The 18,715-nt window shown below is 47.2% G+C and overlaps 1 protein-coding gene across 1 annotated transcript in view; it reads left to right on the forward strand.

The window, feature by feature from the left end:
- Nucleotides 1-16,570, forward strand: part of LOC310858026 (uncharacterized protein) — a gene marked incomplete at both ends in the record, with an annotated part of 66,561 nt that extends 49,991 nt beyond the window's left edge. Inside the window, one exon of the mRNA XM_083764073.1 lies at nt 16,023-16,570. Coding sequence (XP_083620199.1) covers nt 16,023-16,570 — 548 coding nt within the window. The remainder of the gene's footprint in view (nt 1-16,022) is intronic.
- Between the last annotated feature and the right edge of the window lie 2,145 nt (nt 16,571-18,715).

Genomic DNA, 18,715 nt, shown 5'->3' on the forward strand with positions numbered 1-18,715 from the left:
CGTCACATGCTGTGGGCTGCTAGGGCTTCTGGGAAATTGAGGCCAATGGAAATGCATTGGGTGCAACGCCTCATTGAAACCAATCCTGTGTGCGTCTTCCGGGTGCACCAAGATGGTGGATGCTACACACAGATCATAACAAACCACGGGAGCTTTTTTTGATGGATTTTCGCGGATTAAAAGCCCAAATAATTCAGCGTATGCTCTAAAGGTAATACAACAATCTCGGCAGTGAAGGGGGGTTGATTAAAATGCGGGTTAATCGTAAAAAACAGTCAAACTGTTAACATAACTGTAATGTGTTTATATTAACCAAAACATGCATTATATTTCCTGGGGTTTATTACTAAACACAAAGTAGTTTTGAGTGAACTCTGCCTACCTATGGTGGACCATAGGATTCTAGAATTATACACTATGGCCCTCATTTATCAACCGTGCGTACGCCAAAATATGGGTACACGCCATTTCCGCCGAAGCTTGAAATTGAACTTGTGCCAAGACAAAAATCACGTCTGGTCGGGAGCTGTCGCACGCTTTGTCCTCACCTGTTTTTCTGTCGTAGAACAGCGGAGCAGCATTGTTTGACCAGCTGAGAGGCTGTCACAGGCATCTAAACACATGTGTCATATGAAATTAATAGGAGATAAAATCACGCAATTAAAAACAATGTTGCAAGTTAGTTGCTTAAGCCATTTAAACAGTGTTTTGCATGAGCACATACATGCAAGGCTGTCTGTGCTGAAATATTTCCATGACGGGACGTTGGAGAGTATAGTGCAGTGCTGCAGCTGTGGAGAGTCCCAACGTGGGTAGCCTACTGTAGCCTAATCTACAGCAGGCCGATGTCTTTCTGTAGTTACGGTGTGGGTGGGTGACGTGACATGGTGTCCCTGGCTGTCCTTAGTGTCACTCATGTATAAATAAGAAATATATTTGTCAAAAACCTTCTGAATATTGTGCAGGACATTATGGTCCATGTGAACATACTCAAGATTAAAACATTTCATTCCTCATTTCTTCAGAATTGTCAACCAAACACAGCAGAACTCATATGGTGCGACTGTCCTGGCCTTGTTTCTCAAAGTAGGAACTTAAATAAAACTAAGGAAAAAAATGCTAAAATTCTTTAAAAAAATCCACAAATATAATATAGATGTCTATTTGTGAGCCTAATCTTTTCAAAGTCCAAGCATAATGTTTTCAGTCATTTCTGATCAAAAATATTTTGTCCCCCAAACCAAAATCATATTGTGTGACACCATTTTGGGAAATTTCAACAGGCAATTGTTTACACACCCATTGGGATAGAGAGGTACTTCTTCAGTAAGGCTGTTCAGCACTTGCATTACAATAGCATGACAGGTGTCTGTGGTGAATTATCATTTTAACATTTTCATAAAATACGATCTTGTTGGAACGCTGACAAATGCGACTCTTCCAAGTGTCTGTGGGTGTGACACCTTTTTCATTAAAAAAGCTTAAGGTATTAGATTTTTTGGTCATAATTACATGTAAATCTATGTTGCTTTGTTATAGCTAGCATGTTGTTAGCATGCTAATGTGTAGCTAGTAGCCTCAAGGTTAAGTTAAGTGCAGAAAACGTAATATGGTGTGACACTTTATCATAATGGTGTGACTGTTTTCCTGTCACGCCATATGACTTTTTTGTCACACCATATGATACAAACTGTAATTTCCTACAGATATAGCAATAAATAACAAAGTCCCATGTTTCTTTTGTCCATTTAAACATTTGTTTTAAACATTTTCACCTAAAATCTGCAACTATCCACAATAAATTGTGTTTAATTTCGTTTTATTCAGTCATTGCCATGTTATTCAGTGTTAAAGCAATTTTCCTGTTGCTGTTTTTCCTGAGTAATTGTTTAATCAATCTGTAAAGTTCAGTACTCACTAATAAGTAGGTTAAAACACAGTTTGCTTTGAAAAATGAAGATATGATCATACGGTGTGACACTAAATAATTTGGTGTGACGTTCCAAATAGTGAAAAAATCATACCTTTATTAATGATGAAACCATTAATGTTTATGGATTACATAGCAAATAGTCTAAGGAAGAGTCACAAATATTTGTGTAATTTTAGAGAAAGTTTTGTCACAATAAATGCAAAATATATTGAAAGACCGATAACATGGGCCTCACATTGAGTGTTGATTACGAAAATAATATACAGATTTAATACATTTTCACAAAACTATAGTGGATCACAGGTTAGTTATGATAAAGGACTTTGATAAAGTGAGCAACTTAAGAAAGTTGTACTCCATTTTCATTTTATAAACAATTATTGTCATGTCACACCATATGACGATTTTAGGCACAAGTACAACAAAATGCTGAATAAATTCTGATTCCAATAAAATATCTAAAAACAAAATATGTTTCCATAAAGATGAGAGTGAGTAGAACAAAAGTAAATCATTTTTATTCCTGTTATTTAAAGGTTTTTAAAAAACACTTTTTTTGGGGTGTCACGTCACTGACCCACGTGCAATCTCCTCCTCGTTTAATAAACCAGACGCGTCGCTCGAATGCCAAATGTACCGTGCCAGCGCAAGTGAGTGCAGTACTTTCATCCGACGGAGCATTGGTCCGAACGACAACCTACCTCCTCCCTCACCCTAACCCTAACCTCCCCCGGGGCAGACACCTAAACCTAACCGCAACCCTCTCCCGACCCGCAGCGCACCTCGGAGCAATGCTCTGTCGGATGATAGTATGCCTCCCAGCGCAAGTGGGAACCTCATCGGAGATAGGTAGGCTACCCAGCCAGCCCACCACCACCACCAGTGCCAGCCACATGAGGCTATGGTTTTGGCTGCATATTCATATATTGACAGTTGACAGCCCAGCCACTGCAGCGACTGGTGACTGTGAGGCAATCTAAATAGACTGTTGAACGTGCATGGTCAGTTGGTCACGGTGTCACGGACGGACCACAGTGATAGAGACAGACAGACAGGACAGGACAGGAGGAGCACCTATGCAAAACAGCAGCGCTGCGTGTGTGTGCCTATTTGTTATTTAATTCATGGTTCACAGGTTCAGGTTTTCGTTCACTAATATATGTTGTTGTATATTAAATTAAAAATACTTTAATAATTTAATATACAACAATGAGGGCCTGAGTCCCTCATTTATCAATTGAGTGTAAAATCTGCCCCAAATTCGAGCGTCGGTTTTGTAGTACACTCACGTCGCCACAGCATTTATAAAGTGATCACAAACAGCTGATCCTACCTTAATTTCTAGCAGTGATAAATGTGACAGCTGAAAACAATCTGGCACGCCCTATGAAATGAAGCCTCGCCCTCGTTTTTGCGACATGCACAAATGCAATACGACCAAACAACTCATGGATACTATGGTTACATGATGGAAAAATCAATAAAAGGTTTCCCCCGCTTGCCTTGCTGCCCACCTAACCACCTCTCATACACACACACACACACACACACACACACACACACACACACACACACACACACACACACACACACACACACACAGACGCACACACATGCAACTTGCAAGCCCAACTGGTGTGTTGTATCTTAAATAAATAAAGAACGAACACCTGCATGAATTAAATAACACAAATATACAACAAGATGTATTAGTGAACGAAAACCTGAACCTGTGAACCATGAATTAATTAACAAATTGGCACGCACACACACGCTGCTGTTTTGCAAATAGGTGCATCTCCTCCTCTCCTATGCCCTGTCTGTCTGTCTCTATCACTGTGGTCCGTCCATGACACTGTGACCATGCACGTTTATGACAATCTATTTAGATTACCTCACTAGTACAGTGGCTGGGCTTTCAACTGTCAATTATATGAATATGCAGCCTAAACCAGTCTCGTGTGGCACTGGCACTGCATGGTAGTGGTGGCTGGCTGGGTTACCCTACCTATCTCCGATGCGTCCCCACTTGCGCTGGCACGGCACATTTGGTATTCAAGCGACGCGTCAGGTTTATCCTTAAACAGGAGGAGATTGCACATACCGTAACTCCAGAAAGATATCGGCCTGCTGTAGGTTAGGCTACAGTAGCCTACCCTACTTGACTGCAGAGCTGCAGTCTCCCTCAAATGCCTCTCGATTCATATCATGAAACTATTCCAGGTGGGGGGGCCGGGGGGATTCCAGCACAGGCAGCGCAAATCCTCGTATAGGCCTATAGGGTGTGCGCTCATGCAAAACACTGTTTAAACTGCTTAAATTGCGTGATTTTAATTGCTTGCACACTTGGAAATATTCTACCAATTTCATGACATGCCTTTACAAAAAAGAAAATTCACATGTAATATTAGTTTTATACATTTTTAGGAGTGAAAACATATGTTTAGATAATAATAATAATAATAATGAATTTTATTTATATTGCACTTTTCATTCACAAGGAATCTCAGAGTGCTACAAGGTTAAAAACATATGATCTATCATAAAAGGTTAAAAACAGGGTTAACAAAAACAGTGCAAAACAGTGCAAAGTGACAGTTCAGCATAAAAAGGCCTTCCGAAACAGGAAGGTTTTCAGGCCTGTTTTAAAACATTCCACACTCTCAGGTCCATGGGGAGGCTATTCCACAGACGTGGTGCTGCTGAGCAAAAGGCCCGGTCCCCCATGGTGCGGAGTTTGGTGTCAGGAACATGGAGTAGTAGTTTGTTTGCAGATGCCTCTGACAGCCTGTCAGCAGCCTGTCAGCAGTTCACACAATGCTGCTCCGCTTGTGTACGACAGAAAAACAGCTAAGGACAAAGCCTACGACAGCTCCCGACATGACGTGATTTTTGTCCTGGCTCACGTTCAATTTCAAGGTCTTGCGGAAATGATAAATGCCGAAAATGTAGGTAATTTCCGACGTGCACCCATATTTTTGCTTACGCCGCGTTGATAAATGAGGGCCTAAGTACCTACTGTGCATCTCAAAGCTTTCAGCACTTCCTCTCTGAATGTAAACTCTCTGGCCTGTAAGAGCACACCAAACAGAAGTGATTTAGTTAAAGACAGCCTCTTTCTAATTAAACAACTGTTGATGTGGACTTAAATAGTTAAAGGTACGTTAACTATTAGTGAGACATTTATTTAAGAGTCTCAACCACTTAAGAGGACCATATAAAATTAACTCAAACTAGTGCTGGTTGTCTGGGCTAGGCACTGCCGCACCTAGTGGTGTCCGATTAGAACATTACCGGGTTGCTGAAACTTCCAAAGCCAGTTGTAAGGCCAGATATCCTGTCTTATACGGAGTCTCTTGCAAGGAGCGTAGCAAATGCTGCTAGCTACCCTAAACCTTTCAGATTGTACTTATATAAGGTTCTTACTGTGTGCGTGTCATGATGACGATGCCAAACGTGTATCCCCATATATGAGGTTTCTACATTAGCCTGATGTCAGTGCTGGATGTCGTCGTCATCCTCATATTATGGAGCTCTAGGTGAAAGCCTCCGCTACAGCCACCCCTAAGACCTACGACGAATAGCCACAAAGCCAATTTACAAGCTCGCAACGTGTTTGAGACGCATTGAGAGCTTGCATATCGGCTACTTTCACCCTCTTTGGACTTTTTATAAATAGTTGATCAGTACAACCACTGGTTTATTTACCGTAGGAGGTACAATACTCTTAAAGAGATCCATCTAAACATAATATAAGCAATCAAATACTGGGTGAATTACTATAATTGCAATTATGGTACATCTATTGATTTAAAACCAACAGCCTTCTTTTAAATATAATATTTATCCCATTTTGTAACCCATTTTTCACCTGTGTGTCAATCATCTAATGTGATCCTGGGCTCTACACACCCTCCACCAACCTAGTCCGCATATATGGGGGACATGGGGAGAGCAACGGACTTGAACTCATGCTTCCTTCATGCCTGAGTGTCCAAGTTGCTCCTTTACACCTGACAGGGGGGAGTTTCCCTGGTTGGATGTAGCGCGTGGAAGGAACACGTTATTCCAACCAGTTCCTTTCCCCTCCATCAGGTGCCCCGGGTGGCCAGGGGGAGGCAGTTTAGTGACCAGGATTACTGCATGTTTTTTGTGAGGGTACCTACCCTAGGGGACACGGGGAGAACATGCAAACTCCACACAGAAAGGCCCTTTCGCCAACCCCGCCTTCGGGTATGGGCACTGATGGCGCAGAGGAGGAAACACGCCGCCAGCACCCACAGCGTCCCGAGACATACAGCCTTCTGAGTTCCACATTAACCCGTTTAGACCTGAGGATGATTCTATAAATGCCTTCTAAATCCTGACAGTTTTCTGAAAAACCCATGTTTCTGTCAGTCGTTCTCAAACATCTTCATGTCAAGGACCCCCAGAAATATATGTATTTGGCCCCCAACCCCCAGCTGGAAATATGTTGTTCCAGGGACCCCCCAGAAGTAAAGATATGAGTTAAAACACAGACTATCTGAGGCTTTTATTTTGACTATGTCCATCAATAGCTTCCTGTCGGGGCACTGATAGCCGAGTGGTAAAGACACGTACCACATGGGCTCTGATTCCTGACAGGTCTGGGGTTCAATTCCTAATCCTGGTGACGGCTTCACTGCATGTCACTCCCCAGCTCACCCCCCCTGTTTCCTGTCTCTGTCAGTTGTACTATCGAATAAAGGCAGAAAGTCCCCAGAAATATAGAGACAAACTATTACAAATTCACTATTATTAAATGTTTTTATAGATGTATCTGTGTGTGTGTGTGTGTGTGTGTGTGTGTGTGTGTGTGTGTGTGTGTGTGTGTGTGTGTGCGCGTGCGTGTGTCCTCATGTTTTTATAGGTCACACATTTATTAGGTGTGTGTGTGTGTGCGTGCGTGCGTGCGTGCGTGCGTGCGTGCGTGCGTGCGTGCGTGCGTGTGTTTGTTGGAATTTTTTGTTTTGAAATCTATAGGTTACGAAGGTAACCCAGGTTAATTAATTAGACGAGCAAGGAAACTCGCTTTAGGAGATTGTGACTTCGTCATAATCACAGAAGCATTAAATAATACACTCACAGGCAATTGATTGACTGGGTTTGGGACCAATGGGAGCCTTGACCACCCCCCTACAGCTCGGTGGTATAAAACCAGGCTCCACCCATTGTCTCCACTTTAACCAGTGAAACCTTCTCATGAGGCATTGCTCACAAGAAGGGCGTTTTAGCGAGTTTCCTTGCTCGTCTAATTAATTAACCTGGGTTACCTTCGTAACCTATAGTTAATTATAATTTAGACTCACAAGGAAACTCGCTTTAGGAGACGTGATACACTCCCTTATTGTAGCCACAAAGTCCAAGCCCCTAGGGCCCGACTCATAGCCTGTGAGATAAGGAGGGCCTAAGTCCTGCCCGCCAGGCAGTCAGAAAACCCCACTATTCGACCTGACAGTCACAGACATGTCTTATATGGTCAGCATAAAGAGCAGACAGACGTAGATCTGAAAATGCTTAGTGTAGTACTATATGATCCCCCCAGTCCGGAACCGGTAGGGGGAAATGAGAGCAAGTGAAAACCATTATGGATCCCAACATCTCCGGCCTCTACCTAGAGGCCACACTGAGGACTGCACGTGCCACAGGCGCCGCAGTCACATCCAGCCTATAAAACCTGGCAAAAGTTGAGGAGGAGCCCCAACTGGCCGCAGTACACACATCCTGGATTGATACCCCTTTACATAGGGCCCAGGATGTCGCCATCCCCCGTGTAGAGTGTGCCTTCACGCTTATGGGAGGCTGCAACCCTTTACACGAGTATGACCGCTCTATGGCTTCAACTATCCACTGTGAGATCCTCACCTTAGTTATAGCCTTCCCCAGAGTCCTGGGGCCCCAGGAGACAAACAACTGAGCTGTCTTCCTGTGCATCGCCGTTCTGTCCATATAAATCCGTAACGCTCTCACCGGACACAGATTATGCCTCCTATTATCCTCCTCAGAGGTAAAAGTGGTGGACAGAACTCCACCAAATCCACCGGCACGCACGTGGCCAGCCGGTTCTTAGGCAGAAACGCCGGATTGGTCCTAATAACCACCCTCGTTCTATCCTCAGAAAAACGAGTACACTCCTCGCTCACCGAGAAAGCGTGAATATCGCTGACCCGCTTAGCGGTCACCAGCGCCAACAACAATGTTGTTTTAAGAGACAGGAACTGCAAGTCCACTGACTCCAAGGGCTCGAACGGAGGTTGAGATAGAGAATCCAGTACCACAGCCAAGTCCCACGCCGGAACCAGTGACTTGGGCACCTGGAGGAGGCGGGATGCACCCTTCATGTATTGACGCACTAGGGGGTGCATCCACGCGGTGCCATCGCCGAAACCCACGTGGCAGGCCGATATAGCCGCCATATACACCTTTATAGAGCTGAAAGACAGACCCCTGTCCATCAGACTCTGTAGGAAAAGCAGAATGACCCTTACCGGAGCCTGGAAAGGAACCACCCGTTCCTGAACGCACCACTTCTCGAAAGCGTTCCATCTGCCGCCATAGGCGTCCCTAGTCGACTGGGCTCTAGCGCTCTGGATGGTGTCAATGACGCCCTGAGGAAGACCCTCCATTTCCAGATGATTCAACCGCTCACGGGCCAGGCCCATAGGTCTAGGTCTCCTGGTTGGGGATGGAAGATCTCCCCTCCCGCCTGGGTCAGGAGGTCCCTCCTCAGCGGGAGCTGCCATGGGTGCCCGCATAGGAGAGGTGTTATCTCCGACCTCCACGAGCCCCACCCTGGGGCTATCAGTATTACTGACAGACCCCGGGTCCTCACTCGCTCCAATACCGGAGATATCAAAGACAGTGGAGGAAAAGCATAGAGCAGGCCTCTTGGCCAGTCGTGAGCCAGAGCGTCCACGCCCAGAGAGCCTCGACCTGTCATGGAGAAGAACCGCGGACACTTCTTGTTCTCCTCCGAGGCAAACAGGTCCATCAGTGGCCGGCCGAACCTGTCCCAGAGCTGAGAGACCACTGAGTCGTGCAGAGACCACTCCGCATAGTGGCACTTCCCTCTGGAGAGCAGGTCCGCCCCTCTGTTCAAAATCCCCGGAACGTGGGAGGCCCTGATCGACTTCAAGTGTGCATCGCACCATAGTGTCAGGTCCTGTGCCAGAACATGCAGAGACCGGGATCGTAGCCCGCCCTGCTTGTTTATGTAGCACATAGTTGTCGTGTTGTCTGTCCTGACCAGAACGTGACAGTTCCTTATGAACACCTCGAAGTGCCGTAGAGCCAATAACACAGCCATAAGCTCTAGATAATTTATGTGTGCAGACTGTAGACTGCAGTCCCACACACCCCTGGCAGCCCTGCCCTCGTGGGTAGCGCCCCAACCAGTCATACTGGCATCCGTGGTGATTACCTTCCTCGAAACAACCAACCCCATGGTTACCCCTTCGGAAAGAAAATACCTGTCTCTCCATCGCCGCAGAGCCGTCGAGCATCCCACTTCGACGGTGACCATGCGATGTCGATGAGTGTTGGGTACGCCTAGCGACCGCATCCACCTCTGAAAAGGTCTCATGTAGAGTCTCCCTAACCGTAACACGGTCGTAGCAGACGCCATGAGTCCCGCCATCCGTTGACACGTCCGAAACGAGACCTTGCGTCCCACTCGGAAAGACGCCGCGCAGGCCAGAGTGGAGCTCACTCTGTCCTGAGATAGACGGGCGGTGAAGGAGGTCGAATCCAGCGTCATCCCTATAAAGTCTATTGACGTAGCAGGTACCAGTACGCTCTTGGCGTAATTTACGCTGAAACCTAGAGACGTCACGTGACTCAGCACTATACTGGTGTGTTGTTGTGCTTCCACTTCCGAGCATGCGCAGACAAGCCAGTCGTCTATGTATGACGCTATGCGGATCCCCCTCTGTCTCAGGGGGGCTATCGCTGCTTGTGTGCATTTCACGAACACTCTGGGGCTCAGTGACATTCCGAACGGGAGAACTAGGTATTCGAACACCCGTCCCTCGAAACCGAAGCGCAGGAACTTCCTGTGCGGTGGGTAGATTGGAATGTGGAAGTAAGCATCTTTTAGGTCCATTGACGTATACCAGTCCCCTGGGCGCAACATGCGCAGAAGGGCCGCATTTGTCAACATCTTGAAACGAAATTTCTTCAGGTACCGGTTGAGTGCACGTAAATCCAATATTGGACGCACACCGCCCCCTTTCTTTTTTACTAGGAAGTACCTCGAGTAAAAAACGTTTAGACTTTGATTGTGGGGAACCTCCCGAATGGCATTCTTGCCCAATAGGGAGAGTATTTCGGTCCGAAGAATCTCGGCCGCTTGCCCACTCGCCTGAGAGAATATAACTTTCTCGAACGTGGGCGGTTCCGCAGTGAACTGCAGCTTGTAACCAGTCTGTATGGTGCTCAGCACCCATGGATGTGTCCCGCATTCTGTCCACTTTGGAAGGCACCGTGCCAGAGGGTTCATAATCGACACGACATCGTTTTGAGGTGTCGTGGCGTTCCCTGCTGGTAAAACAGGGACATTTCTGGCATGGTGGTCCCGTCTCACGGTGGCAGGACCTCTTGTTAGAGGCCCTGCCTCCGTGCTTTTGAGAAATTTGGCGTGGAGGCCCCGTCCCACGATGGCAAAACCTGCTAGAGGTTTTGTCATCGTGTCGCCGAGTTGTCCCACTGCCGCTGATTGTTTTAGCGATCGCCGTGGCAGTGGGCTCATATCCCGCCGTTTTACACAAGGGTACAGGCAATGATTCAACTGATTTGTTCTGCACAAATTTATTCGAACCAGGGGAGGGAACATGGGAGGCAGAGCATTCATCGACACATTCAGAGATAAGTGCGGTGCAATAGCAGCTCCTCTTAGAGGTAAAACTGTATGAGCATTTAAGTCCAATACATTCGCAAACCTTTTTAACGTCCTCCTCGGCGTGAGGCCCGGGGCCATTACGCCGTGCCTGGGTAAGCAAAAACGGGGAAAGAGAACGGGGGGGGAGGCGGTGTCCACCGTCGTCTCCCCGAGGCTCGGCCGTGTGCTACTTGCGCTGCTGGCCGCCGTTGGCGTTCTTAGCTCCGCCGCCTCCGCGCTGCCTTCCAGCGGGGGAGGATGATGGCTTTCTGCGAGGTCTGTCCCTCTTAATGGACTGCTGACGCTGGCCGGGCACGGCGGACGGAGCCCTAGCTGCCTCCGGGGCCTTGAACTGGGGCCTGGGGTTGCGCTCTCGGGCATATTCCCGTGGCCTGTCCACGGACCTACCGTACTTGGGCTTCTTTGAGTACGATGATTTGGGGGGCTCCGTGGGCATGTATGCCTTGAGCGCCTCTTTCTGCTTGCTGTCTCGTTCGTGGCGGGCTGTTATGTCCGGCACAGAGCCCGAGAACAGGCTGGACTGCAGGACGGGCTGATCCAAGGTGGCGGCTCTGTCCCCAAACTTCGGAGAGAGGTTTAGCCATCTGGCTCTCTCGAGGACCACGAGGTGGGCCATGGCCTTCCCGGTCATTTGTACGTTGTATTCTGTGAGGAGGAGGGTCTCCTTATGGATCCTCCGCAGCTCCAACATGTGCTCCAGTGTTGGCTCGTCGCCCATGTCTCGGAGGATATGAGAGGTGGAGCCCTGGAGCAGACCTATGGCGTTTACAGCCTTGACGCCGAGCGTCAGAGACCAGTAGGCCTTCCTGGCAATGGTAGATAGCTCTTTGTCGTGGGCGTCCGGAAAAACCGGCTCCTTGGTCCACCGGGCCTCTGGCTGGCGCAGGAGATGGGCCGCCATCTGCCTGTCCATCGCAGGCATGCCCTCTAGGCCTGCCACCTTCGTCTCAGCACAGTCGAGGTCCCTCTTGTGGTCCGGTGGGAAAGAGAAAGTGTTGGGGTTCCTCCACGACGCGCTCAGCGTGTTGATGAGGCCCCTGGTCAGAGGCAGGATCTGCTTGGCACGGGGTGGGTCCTTGTCCTCGCCGAAATCGCGCCACAGCGAGTCCTCCCTAGCTTCCTCCGGGGCTGCCTCGGTGGGCCACTTCAGGCCCGAGCGGATGGTGGCCCTCCTGAAGATGTCCAGCAGCTCTGAGTGGTCCATTTCCATGGGCGGTCGAGGAGGCCGGGCCGGGGCCTGGGTTGGAACCTGGGGAGCCATGGCCTCAGATGCGGTCCCCACCGTGGGAGGCTCTGCTGCTGCCGTCCCCGCGCCCGCCAGTAGGGTGGCTTGGAGCTGGGCTTCGAAGCGGGGGGAACCATATTGGCCGCCAAACGGCCCGACTTCTTGTGGGTCGTCGTCGGAGGATTCAGAGTTGTCGCCGTCTGAGCTACGGCTCTCGTCGTCCTCGTCCTCCATCGACTCCCCTGTGGTGGGGTCGTCCCGTTCGGGGGGAGGATCAGTGCGGGCAGACCCAGGTGCCGCACGCGGCTGTGGTGGACGGCGCGGTGCTTCTGGCATCTCAAGCACCGACGCTGCCCCTCGGTCGACGTAGTCCCGCTCCTTCTCTCTCACCTCGCCGGTGAAGAAAGCCTTGGCCCGTACGAGCCTCCGAGCTCTGATGCCGGCTGCTGTGGCTTTGCACAAGGCACACACGCCGGTATTATTAGCCGCGTCGATGGCGTGTTCCAGGCCCAGGCAACGCACGCAATCTTCGTGCTGGTCCTCACCAGCCATCCAATTGCCGCAGGACTCGCAGTGTTTCTGGGGGACCTGCTTGCGTTGACGACGCTGTTGCTTGTTCCGCTCCGGCATCTCCTCTAGGCTTTCTGCAGGCCAGAGAAAAAGAGAGGGAAAAATCAGCTAGTATCTGTAACACGTTTGCTGTGTACAGGTATAGCTATAGCCTAGCCAACTTAGCCTAGCACCTGTAGCGCGTTCGCTGTGTACAAGTGTAGCTAATAGCCTAGCCAGCTATAGCCTAGCCAAACTTACCGCTGTCGACACGTTTGCTGTGCACACAGTGGACAAAAGTTGGCGGGATGCTAAAACCGAACACGTTTGCTGTGTTCGTAGTGAAGCAGTAGCCCGTGGCTACAGCCTAACCAAACTGTGCCAACTGTCGACACGTCCGCTGTGTATACAGTAGAGCAGAGTTTAGGAAACTAAAAAGGGAACACGTTCGCTGTGTTCGCAGAATAGTTAAGTCTAGCAAGCGCTAACAAGAGCGCAGTCGCGTCCTTCTGCAGGACTCGTGCTAGACAAAAAACAGAGAATAAAGTACAGTGTGAAAATTAGGGCCGTTCGCCGGTCAACTAATGAAGAACACTTACGTGAATATTTTCTGGAAAAACAAATGTCCCAGCGCAGTCGGGGTGCCAGGATCCGCTCCTGTCCGTTGACTCAAAACTAGGACTTTGTAGCAATGCTGTTGCTGTGTGTTCTCGCATGAGAAGTTTCACAAAAGTGGAGACAATGGGTGGAGCCTGGTTTTATACCACCGAGCTGTAGGGGGGTGGTCAAGGCTCCCATTGGTCCCAAACCCAGTCAATCAATTGCCTGTGAGTGTATTATTTAATGCTTCTGTGATTATGACGAAGTCACAATCTCCTAAAGCGAGTTTCCTTGTGAGTCTAAATTATAATTAACCACCGTCTGGGAATAGTGTTTATTGCGAATGCAATGAGCACTAACTATGAGACCCTGCAGATCATGTCTGTGTGTCTGTCTGTGTGTCTGTCCCGCTGTGACACCACCCGCCCCCCACCAGAGGGCGCAGCTGTAGCACACACACACACACACACACACACACACACACACACACACACACACACACACACACACACACACAAACAACCACACACACACACACACACACACACACACACACAGTAGAAAACTTAAAAAAATTACTAACTAAAAAGAAAAAAAAGTAATTTATTCTAATTGTTGTTATTGCAATTTATGAGCTGCGTTCGCTTCCCGCGTTTGCGCGTCTTACTTGTAGCTATCTATAGCTATTGTATCTCGTGTTTGTTTATAGCAGACTGAGGAGTCTGCTATAAACACAACACTTGCACTTGCAGTTTGGGCAACTCCAAAGCAAACTCAACATGCCCCAACATTTTATTTACCTATAGTGTCAACCCTTACCCCTGTGTCGGATCTGTGGTGACACTAGCATATTTGCCAATACCGATATGACCTGATATGACCAAATTAGGGCCGATCCGATACTTTTCCGATACAGTATCGGGACATCTCTATTAATATTACCCGCTGTCAACTTGTCATTGCACCCGTTTTAACTATCTGTCTGTGTCCCTTTTGTGCCCATACTGTATATGGAGATCTCTGTATCTGTCTGTCTGCCTCTGTCTGTCTGCCTGTGCCCGAAGAGTGCAAACTGACTGGTTAAGTAATCAATTGTCGGGTGTGGGGTTGCCATGGCAATCAATTGGTTGAGGCAGAGGCTGGAAATTACACAGGTGAGGGGAGAGCCTGACCAGAGCCTTTTGTGGTGTTTCTGGACAACGGTGTGTCCCACAGACTAAAGGCTGGTCACTCCCTGTGGGGGTGTGGAACGCGTGTGTCGAATTTGAAGTCGGTGGGTCAAACGGTTCTTGAGTTATGTGCATTACAACCGCACGCACACACACGCGCGCGCACACACACACACACACACGGCACATTTGTAGTTAGATTGTGCATTACATTCACACTCATTCATACACCTTTGCATAGATTGTGCATTGCCTTCACCCATTCACACAACTTTACATAGATTGTGCATTACATTCACCCATTCACACAGACATGCACACACCTTTACATAGATTGTGCGTCACATTCACCCATTCACACACCTTTACATAGATTGTGCGTTACATTCACCCATTCACACACATTCATACACCAATGGTTGAGGATTAGGAAACCATGCAAGGCACCAACCTGCACATCTGGAGCAATTTGGGTTCAGAGTCTTGCTCAAGGACACTTTGACACCAACTTTGAGGGTTCGAACTAGGAACATTGCGGTTGCCATCCGGCCACTCTACCCCTGGGCCCCTGTGTGCACGTGTGTGTGTGTGTGTGTGTGTGTGTGTGTGTGTGTGTGTGTGTGTGTGTGTGTGTGTGTGTGTGTGTGTGTGTGTGTGTGTGTGTGTGTGTGTGTGTGTGTGTGCACACACACACATACACGCGCACGTGTGTGCGTGCGTGTGTCCTGCATGGTGATGTGTTGTGAACTTGTAGATCTTATTTATTATGCAATATATTTGTTATTAATATATTTCCATTCTGGACACGTCATTATAGGTTTTACTGAAAACAGATCTACAAGCTCACACTGCATAGACCTGATTTTTTTAACCCATTTTGGGCAGGAACCCCTTTTTAGTGTTAGCATTATGTCATGCTTTAGCTATTGAAAAATAGCAGATCTACAAGCTCATAGCGCGCCACCGAGTGGCGCGCTACGAGCTTGTAGGTCTGCTATTTTTGAAAAAACGAAGACCGACTGACATAGAAACATGGCTTTTTCAGAAAACTGTCAGGATGTAGAAGACATTTTTAGAATCTGATCTCAGGTCAGAATGGATTAAAGTGGTTTCTGAACAATTTGAACCACAATGTGTTGCGATGTGAGCTTGTAGATCGAGTGCCTTCATTATTATTGATGTCTGTGTGTGTGTGTGCGTGTGCGTGTGCGTGTGCGTGTGCGTGTGCGTGTGCGTGTGTGTGTGTGTGTGTGTGTGTGTGTGAGAGAGTGTGCGTGTGTGCGTGCGTGCGTTATTGTATGTCCGTTGTATTATTGTATGTTCCTATACATAGTTAGTGTACATCCATCACCATGTGCTGTGAACTTGTAGATCTTATTATTATTGTTGTTGTTGTTGTTGTTATTATTAACCAGATTAACTATATTCAAGGTAATTATACAGCAGCTGAACATCATACAGAAAATGGCAGATCTACAAGCTCACAACGCACCGCAATGCATTGTGAGCTTGTCAATACGATTTGAAGCAGTGCTCATAGTGGTTAATACGTTCAATAATTCTGTATATTATTATGAAGATGTATGTGATTGTAAAGTGGTGTTGTGTTGTGTGTTGTTCTCTCATCAGATGTGTGTGAACTCACACTGGATCCAAACACAGCAAACAGAAACCTCTCTCTGTCTGAGAACTACAGGAAGGTGACAAATGGAGAGGATCAGCACTATCCAGATCACCCAGACAGATTTACCGTCTATCATCAGGTTCTGTGTAGAGAGACTCTGACTGGACGTTGTTACTCTGAGGTAGAGTGGAGTGGACGGGTTCGTATATCAGGGACAACCAGAGAAATCAAGAGGAGAGGATACGGTACTGCCTGTAGGTTAGGATACAATAAGATGTCCTGGAGTCTGAGATGTGATGATGATAAGAACAGTTACTCTGTCCTTCACAATGGGGAGAGGACTGAACTCTCTGTCCGTCGCTCTGACTCTGTCCTCGGTCTCCGTCGCTCCAACAGAGTAGCAGTGTACGTGGACTGCTCTGCTGGCACTCTGTCCTTCTACAAAGTGTCCTCTAACACACTGACACACCTTCACACCTTCCAGACCACTTCCACTGAACCACTCTGTGTTGGGTTCATGTGCTATGGGTCAGTGTCTCTGTGTCAGATCTAGGAGGAACAGTAACACCATGTGACCTGGATGCACTGCTGCTTACGCAGGACAGGACAGGCTTCAGACGCCCCTCCATAGCAGACCAGTGTTGTTTTTGGGCAGCAAATTTAGATTTTAGTCTCTTCAATAGTTTTCATTTAGTTTCAGTCACATTTCAGTCACCTGGAATGTTTTAGTGTTAGTCTAGTTGTAGTCGACTAAATATCATAAGATTTTAGTCGGCTAAATCTACAGTTGATTTAGTCAACTAAAATGTATTTTGGCGGGCCTTGATGGCGTCACTTTGACACTTTCTGAAAATAGACGATCTACAAGCTCACAACGCGTCGCAGCGCGTCGCAGCGTGATGTGTTGTGAGCTTGTAGATCTGCTATTTTCAGCATGTAACCTAGTGTAAAATGACTTATACTGGATATCTTCCTCACATTTTAGTCTATTTTGTATTTGTTCAGTACATTTAGTCTTAGTTTTAGTCATCTGGCCATCTCTGAAGATCACAACCTCACCTCACCCTGGATAACCATACATGGAGAAGACTTCACCTAGATCTGCATATATGGAGCCGGCCAGCAACTCTACATCTGACCTCAAACCTCAAACCCTTAGATCTCCATATATGGAGCTGACCTGTTCTGACATACAGTACCATATGTTGATCCTTCCCTACCAACCCTTCCTGTTCTGACATTCCATATGTTGATCTGACCTCATCAAACCCTGTACACTCAAGAGACGCTCCATATATGGCCAGTACAGAATTCATTCCATATCTTGATCCGACCCCCCATGCCAAAGGCTTCTCGCCCTCAGGGCGTCTTACTGTGTATATATTAAACAGTGTCATTGAGTATATTTACTATGCAAATATTCTCATCACATATCAATTGATATTATGTAATGTTGTATTTTTAATTATGATAAAATGTAGTCGTGAAAAATATGTTCCTATCCGAACTGCTGCAGATAATTGATTTTATTATTTTTTTCTCAATGGAAGAGATTTCTTTCTTTCTTCCTTCCAGACAGTAACTTTAATAGTTCTATGTGGGGTTTTTTTGTTAGTTATTTGGAACTTCTCTAAACTCTATTTTGAACCAGACTGCCTGCCTGACACACCAACATTGTATTAAATCAAATTCAGATTGTTGACGTCCCTATTTCCTTGTCTTTATTCTAAGCCATTGGCGCACAGCTCCACTATTCGTGACGATAGTTGAAGCCCAGCATACATTTCACACAAGCGTCTTAAGTTTCTTCTTCTCAGATATTTGAGCTTGCAGCTGCGGTCACACTTCCACTTTCTAGACGTGATAAAGCATAGTCTTATACCAATATAGTGTATTATGCATACTTATTGGAGGTATTATGATGCCTTGTGTTTTGATGATTGCTTGCCATTGACACCATTCAGCTTGTGGGTCATATTAGTCTTGTGCAGGGAGGTGCACACATAGACATCAAAGGGGGCTTCATCCCCTGCCCTTTTACCCGTCTGTAGAACAAGCGCCCTTTCCAGACCACGAATACAGCATTTACTATGGTGAAAGAAATGCAAATGGCACTCCTTTCCATGTCATGCCGGAAGGCAGCATTCAGGAGAATTGCTTTTGAAATCCATGTCGTTACACCGCATCTCCACTAGCTAAAGAGCGCTGGGTTGTGCCCCGAAAATAGCTGATCTACAAGCTCTCAATAGCTCTCAATAGCGGAAATATTTGAGCTATTGTTGTCCAAAAGTGCCCTCTTACAGGATTTTAGCCCTCTGCACGTCCCTGCTCTTGTGAGTCTTGTCCTTTCCTTGCTGTGATTCATTGACTTTCATAAGAGTTGGCTGACCTAACTGACCAGAAAAGGAGACTCTAAATCTGATCTGGAGCAGCTAGACAGGGATTGGTGATTTCACACTGGTCAGCTCATCTCGTTTCAAAAGGCACATGACCCATTCAATATCAACATTTACTTCTTTGAGCTGCTTGGAATCTGGCCTCAAATCCTAAGCCTTTGGCGCCCTCTAGCTGTAGCAGAAAAAAACATACAGAGATAGATATATGGATGGATGGATGGATGGATGGATGGATGGATGGATGGATGGATGGATGGATGGATGGATGGATGGATGGATGCGCTGCGCTCTGATGCCCTCTC

Source organism: Protomyctophum parallelum (genome assembly GCF_964188405.1).
Source record: "Protomyctophum parallelum genome assembly, chromosome: 4".
In the NCBI taxonomy this organism is placed as follows: Eukaryota; Metazoa; Chordata; class Actinopteri; order Myctophiformes; family Myctophidae; genus Protomyctophum; species Protomyctophum parallelum.